The sequence below is a fragment of the Anser anser genome (assembly GCF_964211835.1).
Source record: "Anser anser genome assembly, chromosome: 5".
Taxonomy (NCBI): Eukaryota; Metazoa; Chordata; class Aves; order Anseriformes; family Anatidae; genus Anser; species Anser anser.
In genome coordinates this window covers 48,895,881-48,910,459 of record NC_139725.1, presented here as the reverse complement: position 1 = coordinate 48,910,459, position 14,579 = coordinate 48,895,881, and the positions used below count along the sequence as shown (strand labels likewise).

General features: G+C 40.7%; 1 protein-coding gene across 15 annotated transcripts in view; it reads left to right on the top strand.

The window, feature by feature from the left end:
* FOXN3 (forkhead box N3) overlaps positions 1 to 14,579 on the top strand; it is a 200,225-nt gene that overhangs the window by 177,749 nt on the left and 7,897 nt on the right. For 8 of the 15 annotated variants that reach the window (XM_083836516.1, XM_083836512.1, XM_083836517.1 and 5 more), the window contains 2 exons: positions 4,014 to 4,122; positions 12,515 to 12,538. In XM_083836516.1, coding sequence (XP_083692642.1) covers positions 4,014 to 4,122; positions 12,515 to 12,538 — 133 coding nt within the window. The remainder of the gene's footprint in view (positions 1 to 4,013; positions 4,123 to 12,514; positions 12,539 to 14,579) is intronic. The other 7 variants (XM_083836514.1, XM_083836515.1, XM_083836510.1 and 4 more) reach the window with 1 other exon arrangement.

Sequence of the window (14,579 nt, the reverse complement as noted above, 5' to 3'; positions counted from 1 at the left end):
TCTGGGCTGTAAGGTGTTAGTCCAGACTGGCACTGATTTTTGATACGGTTTAGGTTAAATTATTTTACCTCCACACCGTGAATCTTCAATCTAAAGTGTAAACACCTAACCTCAAAGTATGGTTTCAAAACTTAATTAAAGCTGGAAAGGCACAACTGTATCTTTGGAATAAAAGTACTACATCTTTTCCAGTAAATAATCCACAGCCCTTCAAAAGTACCAACGCTGGAAAACAGTTCTTTGGATAATCAGTAACCATCTTCATACAGCCTGCACAAAGGCAGGGATAGTATCTAGGAACCCGGGATAACATGCATATTAGCAGTTTCTAGATACAAAAATTGTAATATAAATTAGTTACTGTCATCTGGGGAGGGATGGGTATTGCTGCTTGAAATGCTAGTTTGTAAGCAGAGACGCGTGACGAATAGGTATCAGTCTTACAGTGGCACACCGGCTCTGTGCATAATCTAGAAATAAATAACGTTTACCACTGAATTATTTTGATCACCGCTGCTTTTCATGTGAGGTTATGATGCTACAGGAGCTCATTTACCAGTAAGCTGTGTTTTTCTCATGCTGGTTCCAGATGTTTGCAGAAAGGATACACTGCCATGTCCAGTGTCCTCCTTCAGCAGATCTCTTGCATACAACCTTTCCGTATTTCTGTCTGCATGGCTTAACTACCTATGTAGTGGTACTGCTGTGTTGGCAAACAAAAAGAAAAACGGGTTCCAAAACCACTGCTGTTGCAAGCTGAAATAGTTACCGGATTCTGAGTGTTGATTTCAATATACAAAGCTGTGGCGTACTTCAGAAAAAAATGAAGGCTTCTTTTGGCACTAACTGAAGTCTTTGAATGAGTGGTGGCACGCTGAACAGACTAGGCATAATTGAAGTGAATTTCGTAGGTGGGAACACAGGTACTGGACAGTCAAGGTGTCTCTTTGGGGATAATTTCATAGGATAACAAACTTCTACCTTCCCTTCCCTTCCCTTCCCTTCCCTTCCCTTCCCTTCCCTTCCCTTCCCTTCCCTTCCCTTCCCTTCCCTTCCCTTCCCTTCCCTTCCCTTCCCTTCCCTTCCCTTCCCTTCCCTTCCCTTCCCTTCCCTTCCCTTCCCTTCCCTTCCCTTCCCTTCCCTTCCCTTCCCTTCCCTTCCCTTCCCTTCCCTTCCCTTCCCTTCCCTTCCCTTCCCTCTCCTCCCCCTTCTCTTCCTTCTTCTCTATAAGATCTGTACATTCCTGAAGGGCAGAGGTGGGATCTGTGTGTGTGTTGAGGTGGGGATATTTCTAAACATGAAGCTTTTGAAGAGAATGCTTCCAAGTAGGGCACCATGAGTTAAAAACCTGCAAAGAGCAAAGGGTGGTGGAAGATGGAGGAATGGTTTGAGTGGGGATGTTGATACATAGAAAGTCCAAGCTATGAAACTTTACGGTGTATTTTATATACATAGCAGTGCAGAAAAATGAAACTTGGAGAAAGTCAAGATGGAAGGAAATGAGCCAAGATTTTGGGAGAATTGATTTGGAAGAGTGATCAGGCTTTTTTTAAAGAAGCAACAGAGTTGTCAGTAAGGCAGAAAGAGAGAGCAGGAGAGAAGCCAGGGTAAGATAAGCATCAGCTAACTTTGCCAACAGACCAGGATAATTAGGTAACTATGGAGAGAAGACTTTGGGCATCAAGGAGCCTGTTGCTCTTTTTTTGGAGTAGAATTGTCAGTGTGTTTGCTTTGAAGTTGTGTATGTATATTTATTTAAGCAACACACATAACTAATTGACAAGTGACTGTGTGCGTTTATGCATAAATGTTTTATTTCAGAATAAAACCCTACGGTTTGTATCTGAGTAAAGATGAAATTACCATATCTCTCTAGGTCAAATTTCTTGGTTCATTTCTTCTAAGGGAGCTTTGTAAATACAAAGAAACTGTACTGTGTAGTGTAAAATGATATCTATCCCTCTTGTAAGCCTGATGGAAAAACCATGCCATTGGAAATGATGTCTTTTTATTGATCTTTCGATGTTTAGCAGGTTTATCTATCTGTAGCTTTGAGTTTGCCTGTTACCTGTGCATTTGGTTAGCCATATCCTTGAGCAGAGTACTTCACTTTTATGGCAGTGTTATTTTGGCCTTCTTAAGGCCGTGGTGTTGAAACAAATATAATAAAAACTTCAAAGTCTGAATTTCTTAGCAAGAGAACATTCCTCTGTACTACCTACGAACCCAAACATTGGAGCATTTAAAGCCTTATAGTGTCCCCTGAGTGAAATGGCCACAATCGATTTCTCATAATCTAGTGCTGGAAGAAAATGCACAAAGCAGTGAAGTATAAATAGTAAAAAGCAATTTTTAAATTATTTTGGTCATTGAAAGCTGACCCTAGTTGTTATAAAGTAGATTCTGTAATTTTAGCCATTTTAGGCTGTACTTAAGCACCTAAATATAAATGACCTGTTCTTAAGAGGTGCTCAAATGCAAGGGTGGGTATCAGGCGGCGGCAGGATTTGATTAGGGGTGATGTGCTCTCACCAGCAGCAGAAAGAAGATTATTTTCCCAGAACTAATCTTTGTGGTCTGGAGTGAAGCAAGGTGAGCATCAGGATGGCAGGAAGGCGAGCGTGGATCTGGCTTGGTGTTGATAGCAATGTACCTCAGCAGCTTAAAAATAATGTACTTCTAAGCCTGTATTTCTCTGCCTCGGAATACACTAACAGTTTTAGGGGTCAGCATTTGAAGCTGGGTATGCTCTGGTTCTTAGGCTGAATGAGTTTCCCAGTCTCTCTGTAATTTGCTTAGGTACAACCTTTAAAAGTAAAAATCTGTAGCTGTATATGAAGTGACGGGGTTTGTATATATCTCATATGTATTTTTATAATACCTGGATGTTTAAAAATGACACACAGAGTAACGGTAATCACTGTCTTTTTGGACACTCCCCACCGGGGGAGGGTATGGTAGAAATGTTGACTTGTTGCGAGGGTAAAGCAAAAACGAGCAAACTGGCTAGCTGTGGACATTCAGGTGGAGGCTGCTGGACGTTGTCAATGCAGCCTGCAGGGACGTAACAGTTGTGCAGACCAAGGGCGTTGTGCCTAAGTCACTGCTCAGTGCTGCACTCGGTAGTCCTGCAGCCCCGGGTGGAGGAAGAAAATGCTGAGGACACAGAAAAGTGCCTGGATGCAAACAGAGTACTCAGTTCTTGGTTAAAATCTTATTGGGCAGAGCTGCAGTTTTTGATATGCAGCCAAGGTAAAAGTCCCCGTGAAGCCTCCCGTGCGCAGCACCTCCGGGTGCTGGGGGCATCAGCCCAGCACGGTGAGCGGGGGCGAGCAGGCTGTCCCCGGGCTGCCTGCTGGGGGCACTTTGCTGCTGTCAGGTGGGGTGACAGAGGTCGCTGGGTGCAGAAGAGGGGAGCTAAGAAGTGGTGTGGAGCTGACGCCTTTTCAGCCTCTTCTCTTTGCCTCGTAAATCCGCATTTGTAGTTAATATTTTATTTTGCAGGAGACAGAGGCCAAGAGATTGTTGCTCAGAAAGTGAGCCAGGATGATAACAAGCTGTGACTTATGTCCTTGCGAGTAAATTGTTTATATTCTGTTTATCTGCAAAGGGTCATTCTTTCTTATTGTAGATGAAACAATTACATCCATGCTCGTAGCTGGTTTTGACGCTAAGCACATACCTTCCCAGCAGAACTGTGATTATAAAACCAGTGATTCAATTGTACAGGGAATGGTCAGCAGCAGCTAGGTCAGGCAGTGGCTTTCACAAGCCACGTTACCACTGGTTGCTGTTAAACTTGTTGCCATGAAAATAGCATTGAAAATAGGATGACATTCACAAGAGTTGAGACTGAGAAGCTAAAAGGTAAGCAGCGTACTACACGAAGTGTATTACTTCTCTGATGTTTTCTCAATTCTTTGAGAAGCTTAACTTCCACGTTTTGCTCACGCGCTCTTCTGATGTTTTCTTTGAAAGGAAAAATGTTCTTTTTTTTTTTTCCTTCTTCTTAGTTCCTCCAGGAGTGATACAAAATGGAGCTCGAGTTCTGAGTAGAGGAATATTTCCTGGAGCCAGGCCATTGCCAATCAACCCTATAGGAAGCATGGCTGTTGCAGTAAGGTAAGAGTGGTTCATTGTGAGATCTTTGTGAAATAAATTAGTGTTTTGCAGAGAAAGTAAAAGTATATGTAAGCTCACATCAGTAGAAGCTTTACTGCTTGCTAATACTTCAGAGATTATAAATGAAAAAAACCTCTGCCATCTAAAATGTGTGGTTTATCATTCTTTGCAGGATAGTCATAGCATATCTGTCTGTTGCATAGTGGCTTATAAAAAACATAGTTTTGTTTTCACTAGCAAATTGCAGGCAGTTTACGGTGAGAAGCTCCTTGGGTGACCTGTTTTTCTAAGTGCAGATGTGTTTTCGTGCCCCCCCCCCCCGCCTCTGCCACTTTTTTAAAGACAATTTCCTGAACCTTTTCCAGGGATTAAATATGAGAGAGAAGCATATCAGTAATATTAAAGCAATTTCTGAAAGATATCTAAACATATAGCTGTCATTTTGTTATTAATGTAGGTCTTCGTGAGGTGGTTTCTTTCATTACAGGTTCTATTTCAAGGTTATACTGCAACATTCAAGGGTAAAATGTTGTTTGAAGATCCTCAACTTTTTTCAGAAAGCAGGGCAGTAAGGGACATCTAGTGATGGTAATAAGAACTGTGCGTCAGTGCTTTGCTTCACTTGAAGCCGTGATGGTTTCTTGTTGCAAGAACAATTTGCCTTAGGTGTAGCTCCATTTGCAGTCAGTCACAACAGAGATTAATTTGGTCAAGTGTGCTGCCAGTGCTCTTTTCTTTCACAGCTCTCAGAATCATCAGTAAAAGCCATTTCAGCTCAAGCAGTTGGGTGTTCTGGGTGGGGTTTCATAATCAGCACTGCCCCTGCTTTGCTGGGCTGCTCCAATTGCAGCCTCTGATCTCAGCAAGTGGCTGCAGAGCAGTGAAATAAAGTAGCTTGCTAGCTACTTATTCCATCATTATTTGCTTGGGATTTTTTTCCATTTGCACTTTAGTTTTTATCCCTTTTTAGAATTAGTGTCTAGGCCTTTGGATAGTTTTTACATCCAATAAATTGAGGGAGAGAGAGACAACCTATGACATTCATGTAATCTTGATGCTTAAAAATGCATAGAGGGGAAGACACTAATTGGAATAAAATCCAGATTTTTGATGGCAGCTGTTTCAACTGTTTTTCACATTTGCTGCGCTGTAGGGATACAACCCTGAGGGTCATCCTCCAGAAGTCTGCCGTTTGTTTCCATCTCGCTTTTCCCCAGCCTGGCCTTGCTAGCAGTGGAGGTCAGCCCTCTTCACTAGCTTTGCCGCTGGCTTGGCCAGGACTTGCATTCTGCTCCAGTGGGGATTGCAGTGCTGTGGGACTATTGGATCATTAATTCTCTCTCTATATATATATGTATTTATATATTTATATTTATGAAGTGTCCAAGCTAAATGGAGGACACAATGGTCTGAATATTCTCTCGTGAGCTTATCTGCATTTCCAGCTCAGGGCCATTTCTTAAGCAGAGGAGACTGTTTTGTAATCAGGGTTGACTTAGGATGGAGATAGGTCTGCTCTTCCTTCCAGGCCACTCAGAAACTTCCTTCTATGTAGACGTCTCCAAACTGCTATGCTGCTGTAGGGCTGTATATAGTTAACTTTTACAGCCTTAGTTAACTTACACAGCCTAGTTAACCTTCATTTTCTGAGGACTCTTCTCTTGTGTTTTTTTTCAGCAGGTAGAACAGGATCTTTGCCAGCTACTTCCTAATGTAAATTCGGGAAATAAGGGATTTTACACCTCCCTTGCCTATGTGCTTCTTGCTCTGTCTCAGAGAAAAGCATTTATAATTTGTTAATGCAGACATATTTCTAATTCTTTTTATTCTCTTCTCCAGCCTTAGGCAGTATTAGAAATAGCTTGCTATGAATATATTGCTGGTCTGCGTGATGTCTGCTCATATTTAAGGGCTCCTGCAATATCCCCTCTCCTAATTCTTGGAAAAAAACATGGACAGGGAGGCTGTGAATTTGAGAAGTGATTTTGAGAAGTTAGGGGGCTCTCTTCAGTATAGCAAGTTCAGAAGGCAGTTTTGTCTTGTGCCTGCTGGGGATATTAAAATTCAGAATTTCTTTGGGAAGCTCAGCCTGGAGGCACAGTACCTTTCAGTCCATCATCTGGTCTTCTCAAAACTGGATACTTCTGTTACCTGTTATTGTGAAAATGAGATCCTGTTTATTCGTGCTTGCTCCTCTCCTCACATACGCAGAGCTAAATGGGGTCTGTCCTGTAGGGCTTTCATGGCATCTCATGAAAATCCATACAGCTTCTGCTTATCGTGTACAGCAGAGGGAGTTTATCACAGTGTCCACGCAGCCTTCCTGTGTTGCAGTACGAGTAGGGGTACTGCTCACACAGAGCTGTCATCCCTGCACAGAGGGAGATGCTCCAGTCAGGCTGGCAGGGGACATTTTCAGGCATGTTCAGGTCAGTTTCCCCTTCCAGCTTTCACCAGGAGTGGTGCAGGCTCTTGTTCCAGTTATCTGCAGAAGTTATGTCCCTCAGCCTGTATACTCAGGAAGAGCCAGACAGCTTCTTTCAAAGATTTTATTCAAATAGGTATTTGAGAGTTCCTCTGGTGTCCTAAGTGAAAGGCCTAAAAAGATGTGTTTCTCATTTTAACTTAGGGGACCTCTGGCATTTTCTTGGTCGTGGATCCTTGCATATCAGATTAAACCTCTTACTGTTTTTCTTTATTACTGTACTTAATGTAGAAGTTACTGGTTCTTCTCTAAGGTGCTGGTGTTCAGTTGGCCCTTCCTTGCTGTCTGAGGGGTTTATTTCATTTTGTGTTTATTTCCTCAGTATCTTAATGGTCTTTGGGCTTGCTGTCCCCCAAACTGGGGAAATACTGTTTGCTTGTGAGAGCCTGTCCTCAAACCACAGTCCATGCTTGTGAAGTCTCTTGCTCTATAGGATTGCCTGGATGATTCACAGATACAGCATGTATTTTCCCCTTTTTCACCTCATACATTCAATGCTTTGGGAAATATTTAGGATCCTAGAGTTATTTAGTACCCAGCCTCTTCCGTGGTTGTCAGGCAAACCACTAGTTTCTGTCAAAAACCAGGCCAGACCACAGACCACCACTTTCCTGTTAGTTTTCATATAGGCTGTGAAACAGAAATGCCTGAGAACATTTTCAGACACTCTTTGCACAGTGTCTGTATCTACGTGTGCTATCAGGTCGTGTATTTTTTTTCTTGCTGGCAGTTAGGTAACTAAAGCAAGTGGCGTGCTGCAGATGGAGTCTGCCAGCTCCCTCCCTGAAGGAGATGCTGTTTTCTGTACCATCATTGGAGTTCCTCAGTTTGGGGACTGTATAAAGTTATTTTTTTTCTTTTTTTGTGCTACTTTTTTCCTTTTAGTGCCCTAGGACATACTCTGGTACTGCTGCTACTGAGTCTCTGCAGACATAAAAGTTGCTGTATTTCTCTGTCCTGATGAACCCTCTCATTTCCCCTCTGCAGGTCTAGCATGTTAGTTCTGTTACACTGCCCATCGTTTGCACTTACAGTTCAGGTCCATGTCACATGCTGGAGAATGCAGCAAAGTGAAACATAAATGTCTGTGCAGCCAGCCGAAAGATTTGTTATCAAGCAGACTGTGCAAATAACTTGCAGTACGTTACCCTGTCGTGCAGACTGCTCTTCTTGTCAAAATAAAGTAACAAAAAGGTTGGTCTTGGGTTAAATTTGCAGTTGTAATTAGGTGGTATTCTGTTATTCAGAAGGGAAGCCACAACACAGAACTAAGATGTTGAAATCAGTGATTTCCGTTATGTTAGCTCCCATTAGGTGGAAAGTTTGCTGTGCTATTCTTTTCAACAGTGTGACAATGTATTAGCACACCTTGTTCCTGCACAAGGTATTGATGTGTTGTTGTTCCTATGTAATTACGTGCAATTATGTTATCTTTTGTATATAAAGTAAAATACAGTGGATTTAAGTGGGATGAATTTTAAAAACCTACTGAAAAGTATTTAAAAACAACAAATCCACCCATTTCCACGAAGAAAGAATAGCAATTGAGGAGAGCATCATTATGTTGTAGTGCATTTGGCTTAAACTGCACAAATAAGACCTTTCGTTCCAAACTAATCTACAAATGGAAAAGGCATCCCACACTATTTTTTACTTTGAAATCATCCTCTGGTGTTAAATCTCCACAGCAGAGCATAATTGGATGTGTTTTGACAGTAGCTTTTTATTTACTTTATTCCCACCACTTTTAGCTTGTTTATCAACCATACTTTCCATGTTGTGGCTGACAAGTCTAAGACCCACCCGAAGACAGCAGGGGAAAATAACGCTTCAAAGCTGCACAGCGTGTAGCATGTCTCTTACACGAGATCCATCATAGATATTTTTGGCAGACCATATCCCTATCCAGTTCCCTGAGTGAATCTAAAAGCAAATGCAGTGATAGTCTGAATATGTAGAAAATAAAACACTGAGTTAAAAAGGTATTCAGTGGAAGCCAGCAAAGCCAGCAGTGCCTTCCATGCAGCAAGGAGTTGGCTGTGCTTCAAAGGTGAGCTTTTGCTCTTCTGTATACAGTTGGAAAATACCCTTTAGGTGTTTACTTAGGAGGACTTCCGTAGACAGTTTAGCAGGCGTAGTCTTTATCAAAATGGCCGGTGCATCTGCAGTGTGCATCGTGGCAAGATGCAAGAAGCTCTATCTATATAATCACCTTCCAAATTAGTTAGGCGTTGCCAGTTACACAGACCCTGTGGAAGAGCACGAGCTTGGAAGAGCTCTTTGCACTGTGCTTTCAGAGCAGTCAGCAGGAAGCCTCTCACCACGATGTTTGTAATTTTCTTTGGTTTTCCTCAGTGCACGAGTGGTTCGTGTCTGTGTCTGCCTGAAGTGGGCAGGCCCACCGAGGTGAGGTTGGTGGAGTTTCTCTCCACAGAGAACCTCACCAGCTGTGTGGCATAGGCCTTGTTACTCGGTCCAGGGTAGTCTGCAAAAGGTGTTTTACAAAATATCCTTGGTAATGTTTCTGTAATAGGCCTTTTTTTCTTTTCCCCTGCCCTGAATGTTCACTGTGCTACAGAGGCTGTTGAACAGTGTTCAGACGGGCTCCCAGGGTGTCCAGGGTGGGTCTGAATTCTTAATTCCTAACCTGTTGCCCTAATTCTGCTTCTCCCACTGAATTAGATAGCTGAGGAAAGCAGGTGCTTTTAACTCCCACTGATTTCTTTTTACCTTTGGAGCTGTAGCACTGTATGGACAGTTTGTTGTTCATCCTGGTGCACAGGGCTTCATGGTCTGTTCAACAGCCTGTTCTGATGGGAAGGCCGAATGACAGCCCCATCCCACAGCACTAGCCAGCAAATTCACATGAGATGCAGGTAGAAAAGAGGCAAGCAGAGTTCATAGCTAGCTCAGTGGGAAATCTTAAGGAGCAGGTAAAACCACTAGGATTTGGGACAGTCCTAGTAAAGATGCTGTGGCTGAACTTGGCATTGCCCTTGTTGATACAGTCAGAAATTTCAGGTTGGAGGAGAGTATTGATCATCTTTGCTTAACTATTTGGGGTTTTTTAGCTGATATTTCACTAGGATGAATACAAGGTATGTTTCAGGCTAGTTGAAAACTTAAGCAAAACTGTTTTATATGCCACTTATGCCTAGGTAACAGGTTAAATTGCTTTTGGTAGTGTTCGTTAGAAAAAAAAAACTCAATTATTTACATTAATACAGGTTAAAAATAAAATCTAGTGGGAAATTATTAAGATTTTTTTGTTTTAAATTCTCTTTTCTCACAGAATATTTCTAGGTTCTGAAAGAATTTCACAGTTATCTTCAAATTGCAAGCACAGTTTCCCAGGGAATGCAATGCAGTATGTTCCCTTTTCCTAGAGAAAGCAAGTGCATCCACACAAATAGAGCTACTGCACTTCCTTTATTTTGGAAAAAAAACCACAACACACAAAAATACAACACTAACAAGCTACTTCAGCATGACTAGATTTTAAAATCTTTGTTCTTTGTTCACCATTAATGCTACAGTTCCTCTGTAGCTCTTCATTATTGGTGTGTGACAACAATGGGTTTTGTGCCTAACTTTATTTGAAGGGACAAGATTGTTATATATGATTATTTTAACTTCAAATTTATAGGGCAATTACAAGAGTGTACCTCAGGCCTAACTTCCATTATGGTGGCTTTGTTCCTCATGCTGGCATTATTTTTGTGTTGTTTTTTTTTGTTTTTTTCTCCCTCAAGTCAGCCATTCAAGCAGTGATTAAATAAACCAAACATAAGTAACGTGTGCAGCATAGATGCCAAAGCATAAGTAGAATTACATACCATCATTATTTATGAATGTTTACTTCAGCTTAGGTAAAATAACTGGTAGATGCTTCCTTTCATAAATTCTTACTTGTATATTCTTCATGTTCTTGTTTATTACTGGTGTGATCAGCTTAACAAGCCCCAAGTCACCCTTGTTGCATTGCATTCCCCTTTCCACCTGTAATAGGCAGGATCCTTGCTAGCTGAAGGGTTTTTTTTAGTAACTAAAGGACAGAAGAACTGTCTGACAATGACTTTTCCTGCAAAGAAAAGAGCACTGCATTTGTCTGAACTTCAGATTTGCTGTTGATATTGACAAAGTGCTCTTTCTGCTAACAGCTCATGACTCATATTTGTTGTGGTCCTTTGCATAGGATTATGCTGTAAAGTATCTCTCTAAGAGCTTCTATCAATAGTGTAACCAGCTTGTTGACTTTTGACTCAGTAACCACTGATAGAATCTCATCATGCAGCAAGTGAGCATCAGTTATCTTCTATGTGCTTGCTCATCAGCCTATCTGCTCCTGTGTAGTATTTTTAAATAACAGTTCAACTACCTGTATCTAAAACTTCTCGCTTTCCTGATTTTTCGTCTGGAATTACACTACCTATACAGTAAAAGAGTGCTTTACTGTTTTAGCAAACCTGGAACCTGTCAAAATGCATAAACCACACTTACACTACCAAACTGTATTGCTTTCTTCATATCTTTTAACTGACAGTTTCCAAAACTGTCACCTACGTGTATACAATATCTGTCATCCAGAAGGACTGCAGGTAGTTAAGCTGGTACTTAAACTCTACATAGGTTTGTGTTGTTCATCAAAGGAATGTACCTGCCTCTGGTGTGGAATACAGTAAGTATTTTCAGCAAAACTTCTTGCCATTTTGCAAACAGAATGTGGTTACATATCATTTTTTTAAAGACAGCAGAGAAATTTAAGGAAGATATGTCTGCCCTTGGTAGAAGGATGGAGACTTATTCCTGTCTAATCCTGAGGAAAACTCCTTTAAAAGGCAAAGGTGGTACCATGGTGCAAAGGAAATTGCTTCATGGCTAACTTGAGATCCAGCTCCTGTGGGCTCCATCTGGCTCCCGATGAAATTAGTAACAGAACTCTTATCAATTAACAATGGGAACGGAATCAGGCTTTCAAAAGGCCAAACTTATCCCTGAAGTGCTTGAGAGTTGTGTAATTGTGCTACAGCCAAATTGAAATATTTTTAAAAGAAGCTGTGCTTGGTACTTTCGGTTGTGTAACTGTGGTTAAGGTCCGTCAAGCAAATAAAATAGTCCATGTGTATAGGATGAAAAGCTCTAGCGACTGTCCCCTGGCCTTTCCTGACAGAGGAAGCCACTGCTTTAAAATATTTGAAAATGTCAGTTTCTGGAAATTTTGAAATGAAATGCTGAACTAGAAAATGGGAAGAAAGTAAGGTATTTTAAATAATTTTTCCCTCACTGTTATACTAAGCACAGCATTTGAAATGCTTTTTCTTCCCCTACGTAATTTAAAAATAATCCAAACATCAGAGCAGTTGCCGGTTTTAAAAATCTATTATTGTTAGATTGTTAATCTATTGTTTATCACTCTTACTGTAGTGATATAGATTGTTAATCTATTGTTTATCACTATTGTTGTAGTGATAAAGTTAGAATTACAACCAGAATTACGAGCAATAATGGATTTAGCTGGCCAAAATCTATCCCTCGAAACACAGGGGAGTTCTGTCTCCTGATGATGTATGTTGAACTTTGTAGATCACCAGGTTAATTTGTTAGTGAGCGTGTAACTGTATAAGAGCAATATAAAGCTTTAGAATGTCTCAGAAGCATGTGTGGAACATGAATGGTTTAGATATTAGTTTATTCAACTCTTATTTATGTAGTAATATCAATTATAACTAATTCTTCATATCTTATGTTTGAGCTATTGCCTATCAGATTAATTTACTTCCAGGCTACATGAATTTTGACCTGATGTATATCCTAAAACCCTGTATAATTCATTTTCATTTCTGTGGATATCCTTTGCTAATTCTCTCCTTGACCTGCTTTCTCTTCCTTTTTTATTTCCCCAAGCAGAACTGGTTGGAAATCTTTCAAAATGTAAGTGAAAAACAAAGATTTTTCTGAGATGCAAATGCTGTCCATTTCCTGACCAGTTCCACCATAGCTCCCTTTCTTTTGAAGTGTATTGGTATTTCCTATTTCCTCCCATTTTTTAGGTGATTAAGTTTGTGGGTTTTTTTTCACCTTTCTGTCTTCCTTTGCCATCATACCTATTTGCAGTCACTCTCTGTGGGATCCTAACCCCATAGTACTACACCTTCCCCCAGGACGTTGCTTCTGTAATCCCCAGGCCTTTTCATTCTGTTTTTGTGCTTTTTTGAAAGGATTGGGATCTGGAGTAAGTCCCTTGGGCAGAGCTTTTGAATCCAAATTATATCCCCTTTATGGAAAAGCAAACACTGAAGACTCGAGAGGGGGCAAACCAGGGAGGCCTTTTGGCACATGGTTGCTCTGCTCCATGTAACTGTTGCTTTTCTTTTATTGATCCTCTCTGGGAACAAACAGGGGTAGATTGAATCACATGAAAATGGGCATCTTGATTTAAATCCCATCTGTCAGAAGTCTCATTCACTAATAACCAAGTCAGTAAGAATCCCATTTGAGTTCCTGCCTATTTTGTCCTGTGTTTTTTCCCTTGGAGCAAGAATTTATTGGTGGTTTTGTATGGAAAATCAGTGGCATGTGATTTTTACTGAGCCACATAGCTCTGACTATTAGATGCCTAGTAAAATCAAGTCACTTTAATTTTATGATAATTTATGATAATTTTGAACATCTTTAAATGTAAATTTACCCTAAAAATGAAGAATCTGTCACTTAAAATGCATCACATGCTTTTTCGTAATGACTGATCTTAAGGAGCTGGTTATAAATTCACCTTACAACTAGTTTAGTACGGATGATTTCTTCTTTTAAGCATTTGGCATCCTCTAATGACAACCCCTGCAGTGGCAAACCATCACAGAGTAAATGCAGCTGGCTTGCTGCACAATCATGAATGACATTGCATTTAGTTATTAATAATTGAAGGAGCTTTGTGTATTCCTTCTGGGTTCTGTATATAATTTATGGATCATAAAGCTACTTGAAAATCTAGGGGAAAATAATTCTATTGAGCAGAAGAGGTTGGCAAGAGACTTTCTTTGCTAATAACCAGCCCTTCCATTATATACATTTATTTGAAAATACTGTAAATAAGAACATTTGGAGAAACTGATTAATGCACTGCCTTTTAGCATTGTCCTGTCACTGGTTCTCAAAAGCCTCTTTCTTATTTCAGTAAGCTCCACAGACAAGAGCATTGAGATGACTAGGAGCTGTGGGATTACCTACCATTCTTATATTTCCCACCTTTCAGCCTTACCTTTCTGAAATGGGTAATACTCTGCTGTTTCTTCTGTAAAGAAACCAGACCCGAGGTCCACCCCCTGAACCTTAAAGCACTTTCCCGTGTTTTAAGTAGAGGCACAGTAATACTCTGGGCTTGCCACTGTGCCATTCCTCCTAAGAAATACCTGTGTTCAGCGTGCATTTAAGAAAAGGTTCTTATCCAACACAGTTGTAAATGTGTGAAGGCACCGTGGCGATAGCATGGAGGCAGTAGGACCAGATTTTAAAGCAGTTCGTCATGTGATAGTTTAACAGACAACAGTCTTGCTTGGTTTTGTTTTGTTTTGTTTTGTTTTCTTTTTATTGATGGAGAGGTTCAAGGCTAGTGAACTGGCAGGGGCAGTGACGATGCCTTTACTCAGTGATGAGCATCCTCCTCTCGTTTTTTCGGTAGGAGTTATGCACTGCACAGGGTCAGTCCATTCTGCAACAGCCTTTCAGGCATTGTGTTCTGTACTGTAAAGTCAGTGGCAATGCTCTAATATTTTCCAGTGCAGAAGGGGACACTATTAGTTTTAATATATCGTGCTGCAGTAGCTCCCGCAGCGCTGAGCACCATAAAACCAAAGTGGAAAATGACAACTTCTAGAGCAAACCCAGATTTTTTTCTACTGTTTGTTTTAAGCACATCATAATATTTTGTTGACAGCTATTGTCTTAATATTATATTGTTTTTAAGATTGTCAGT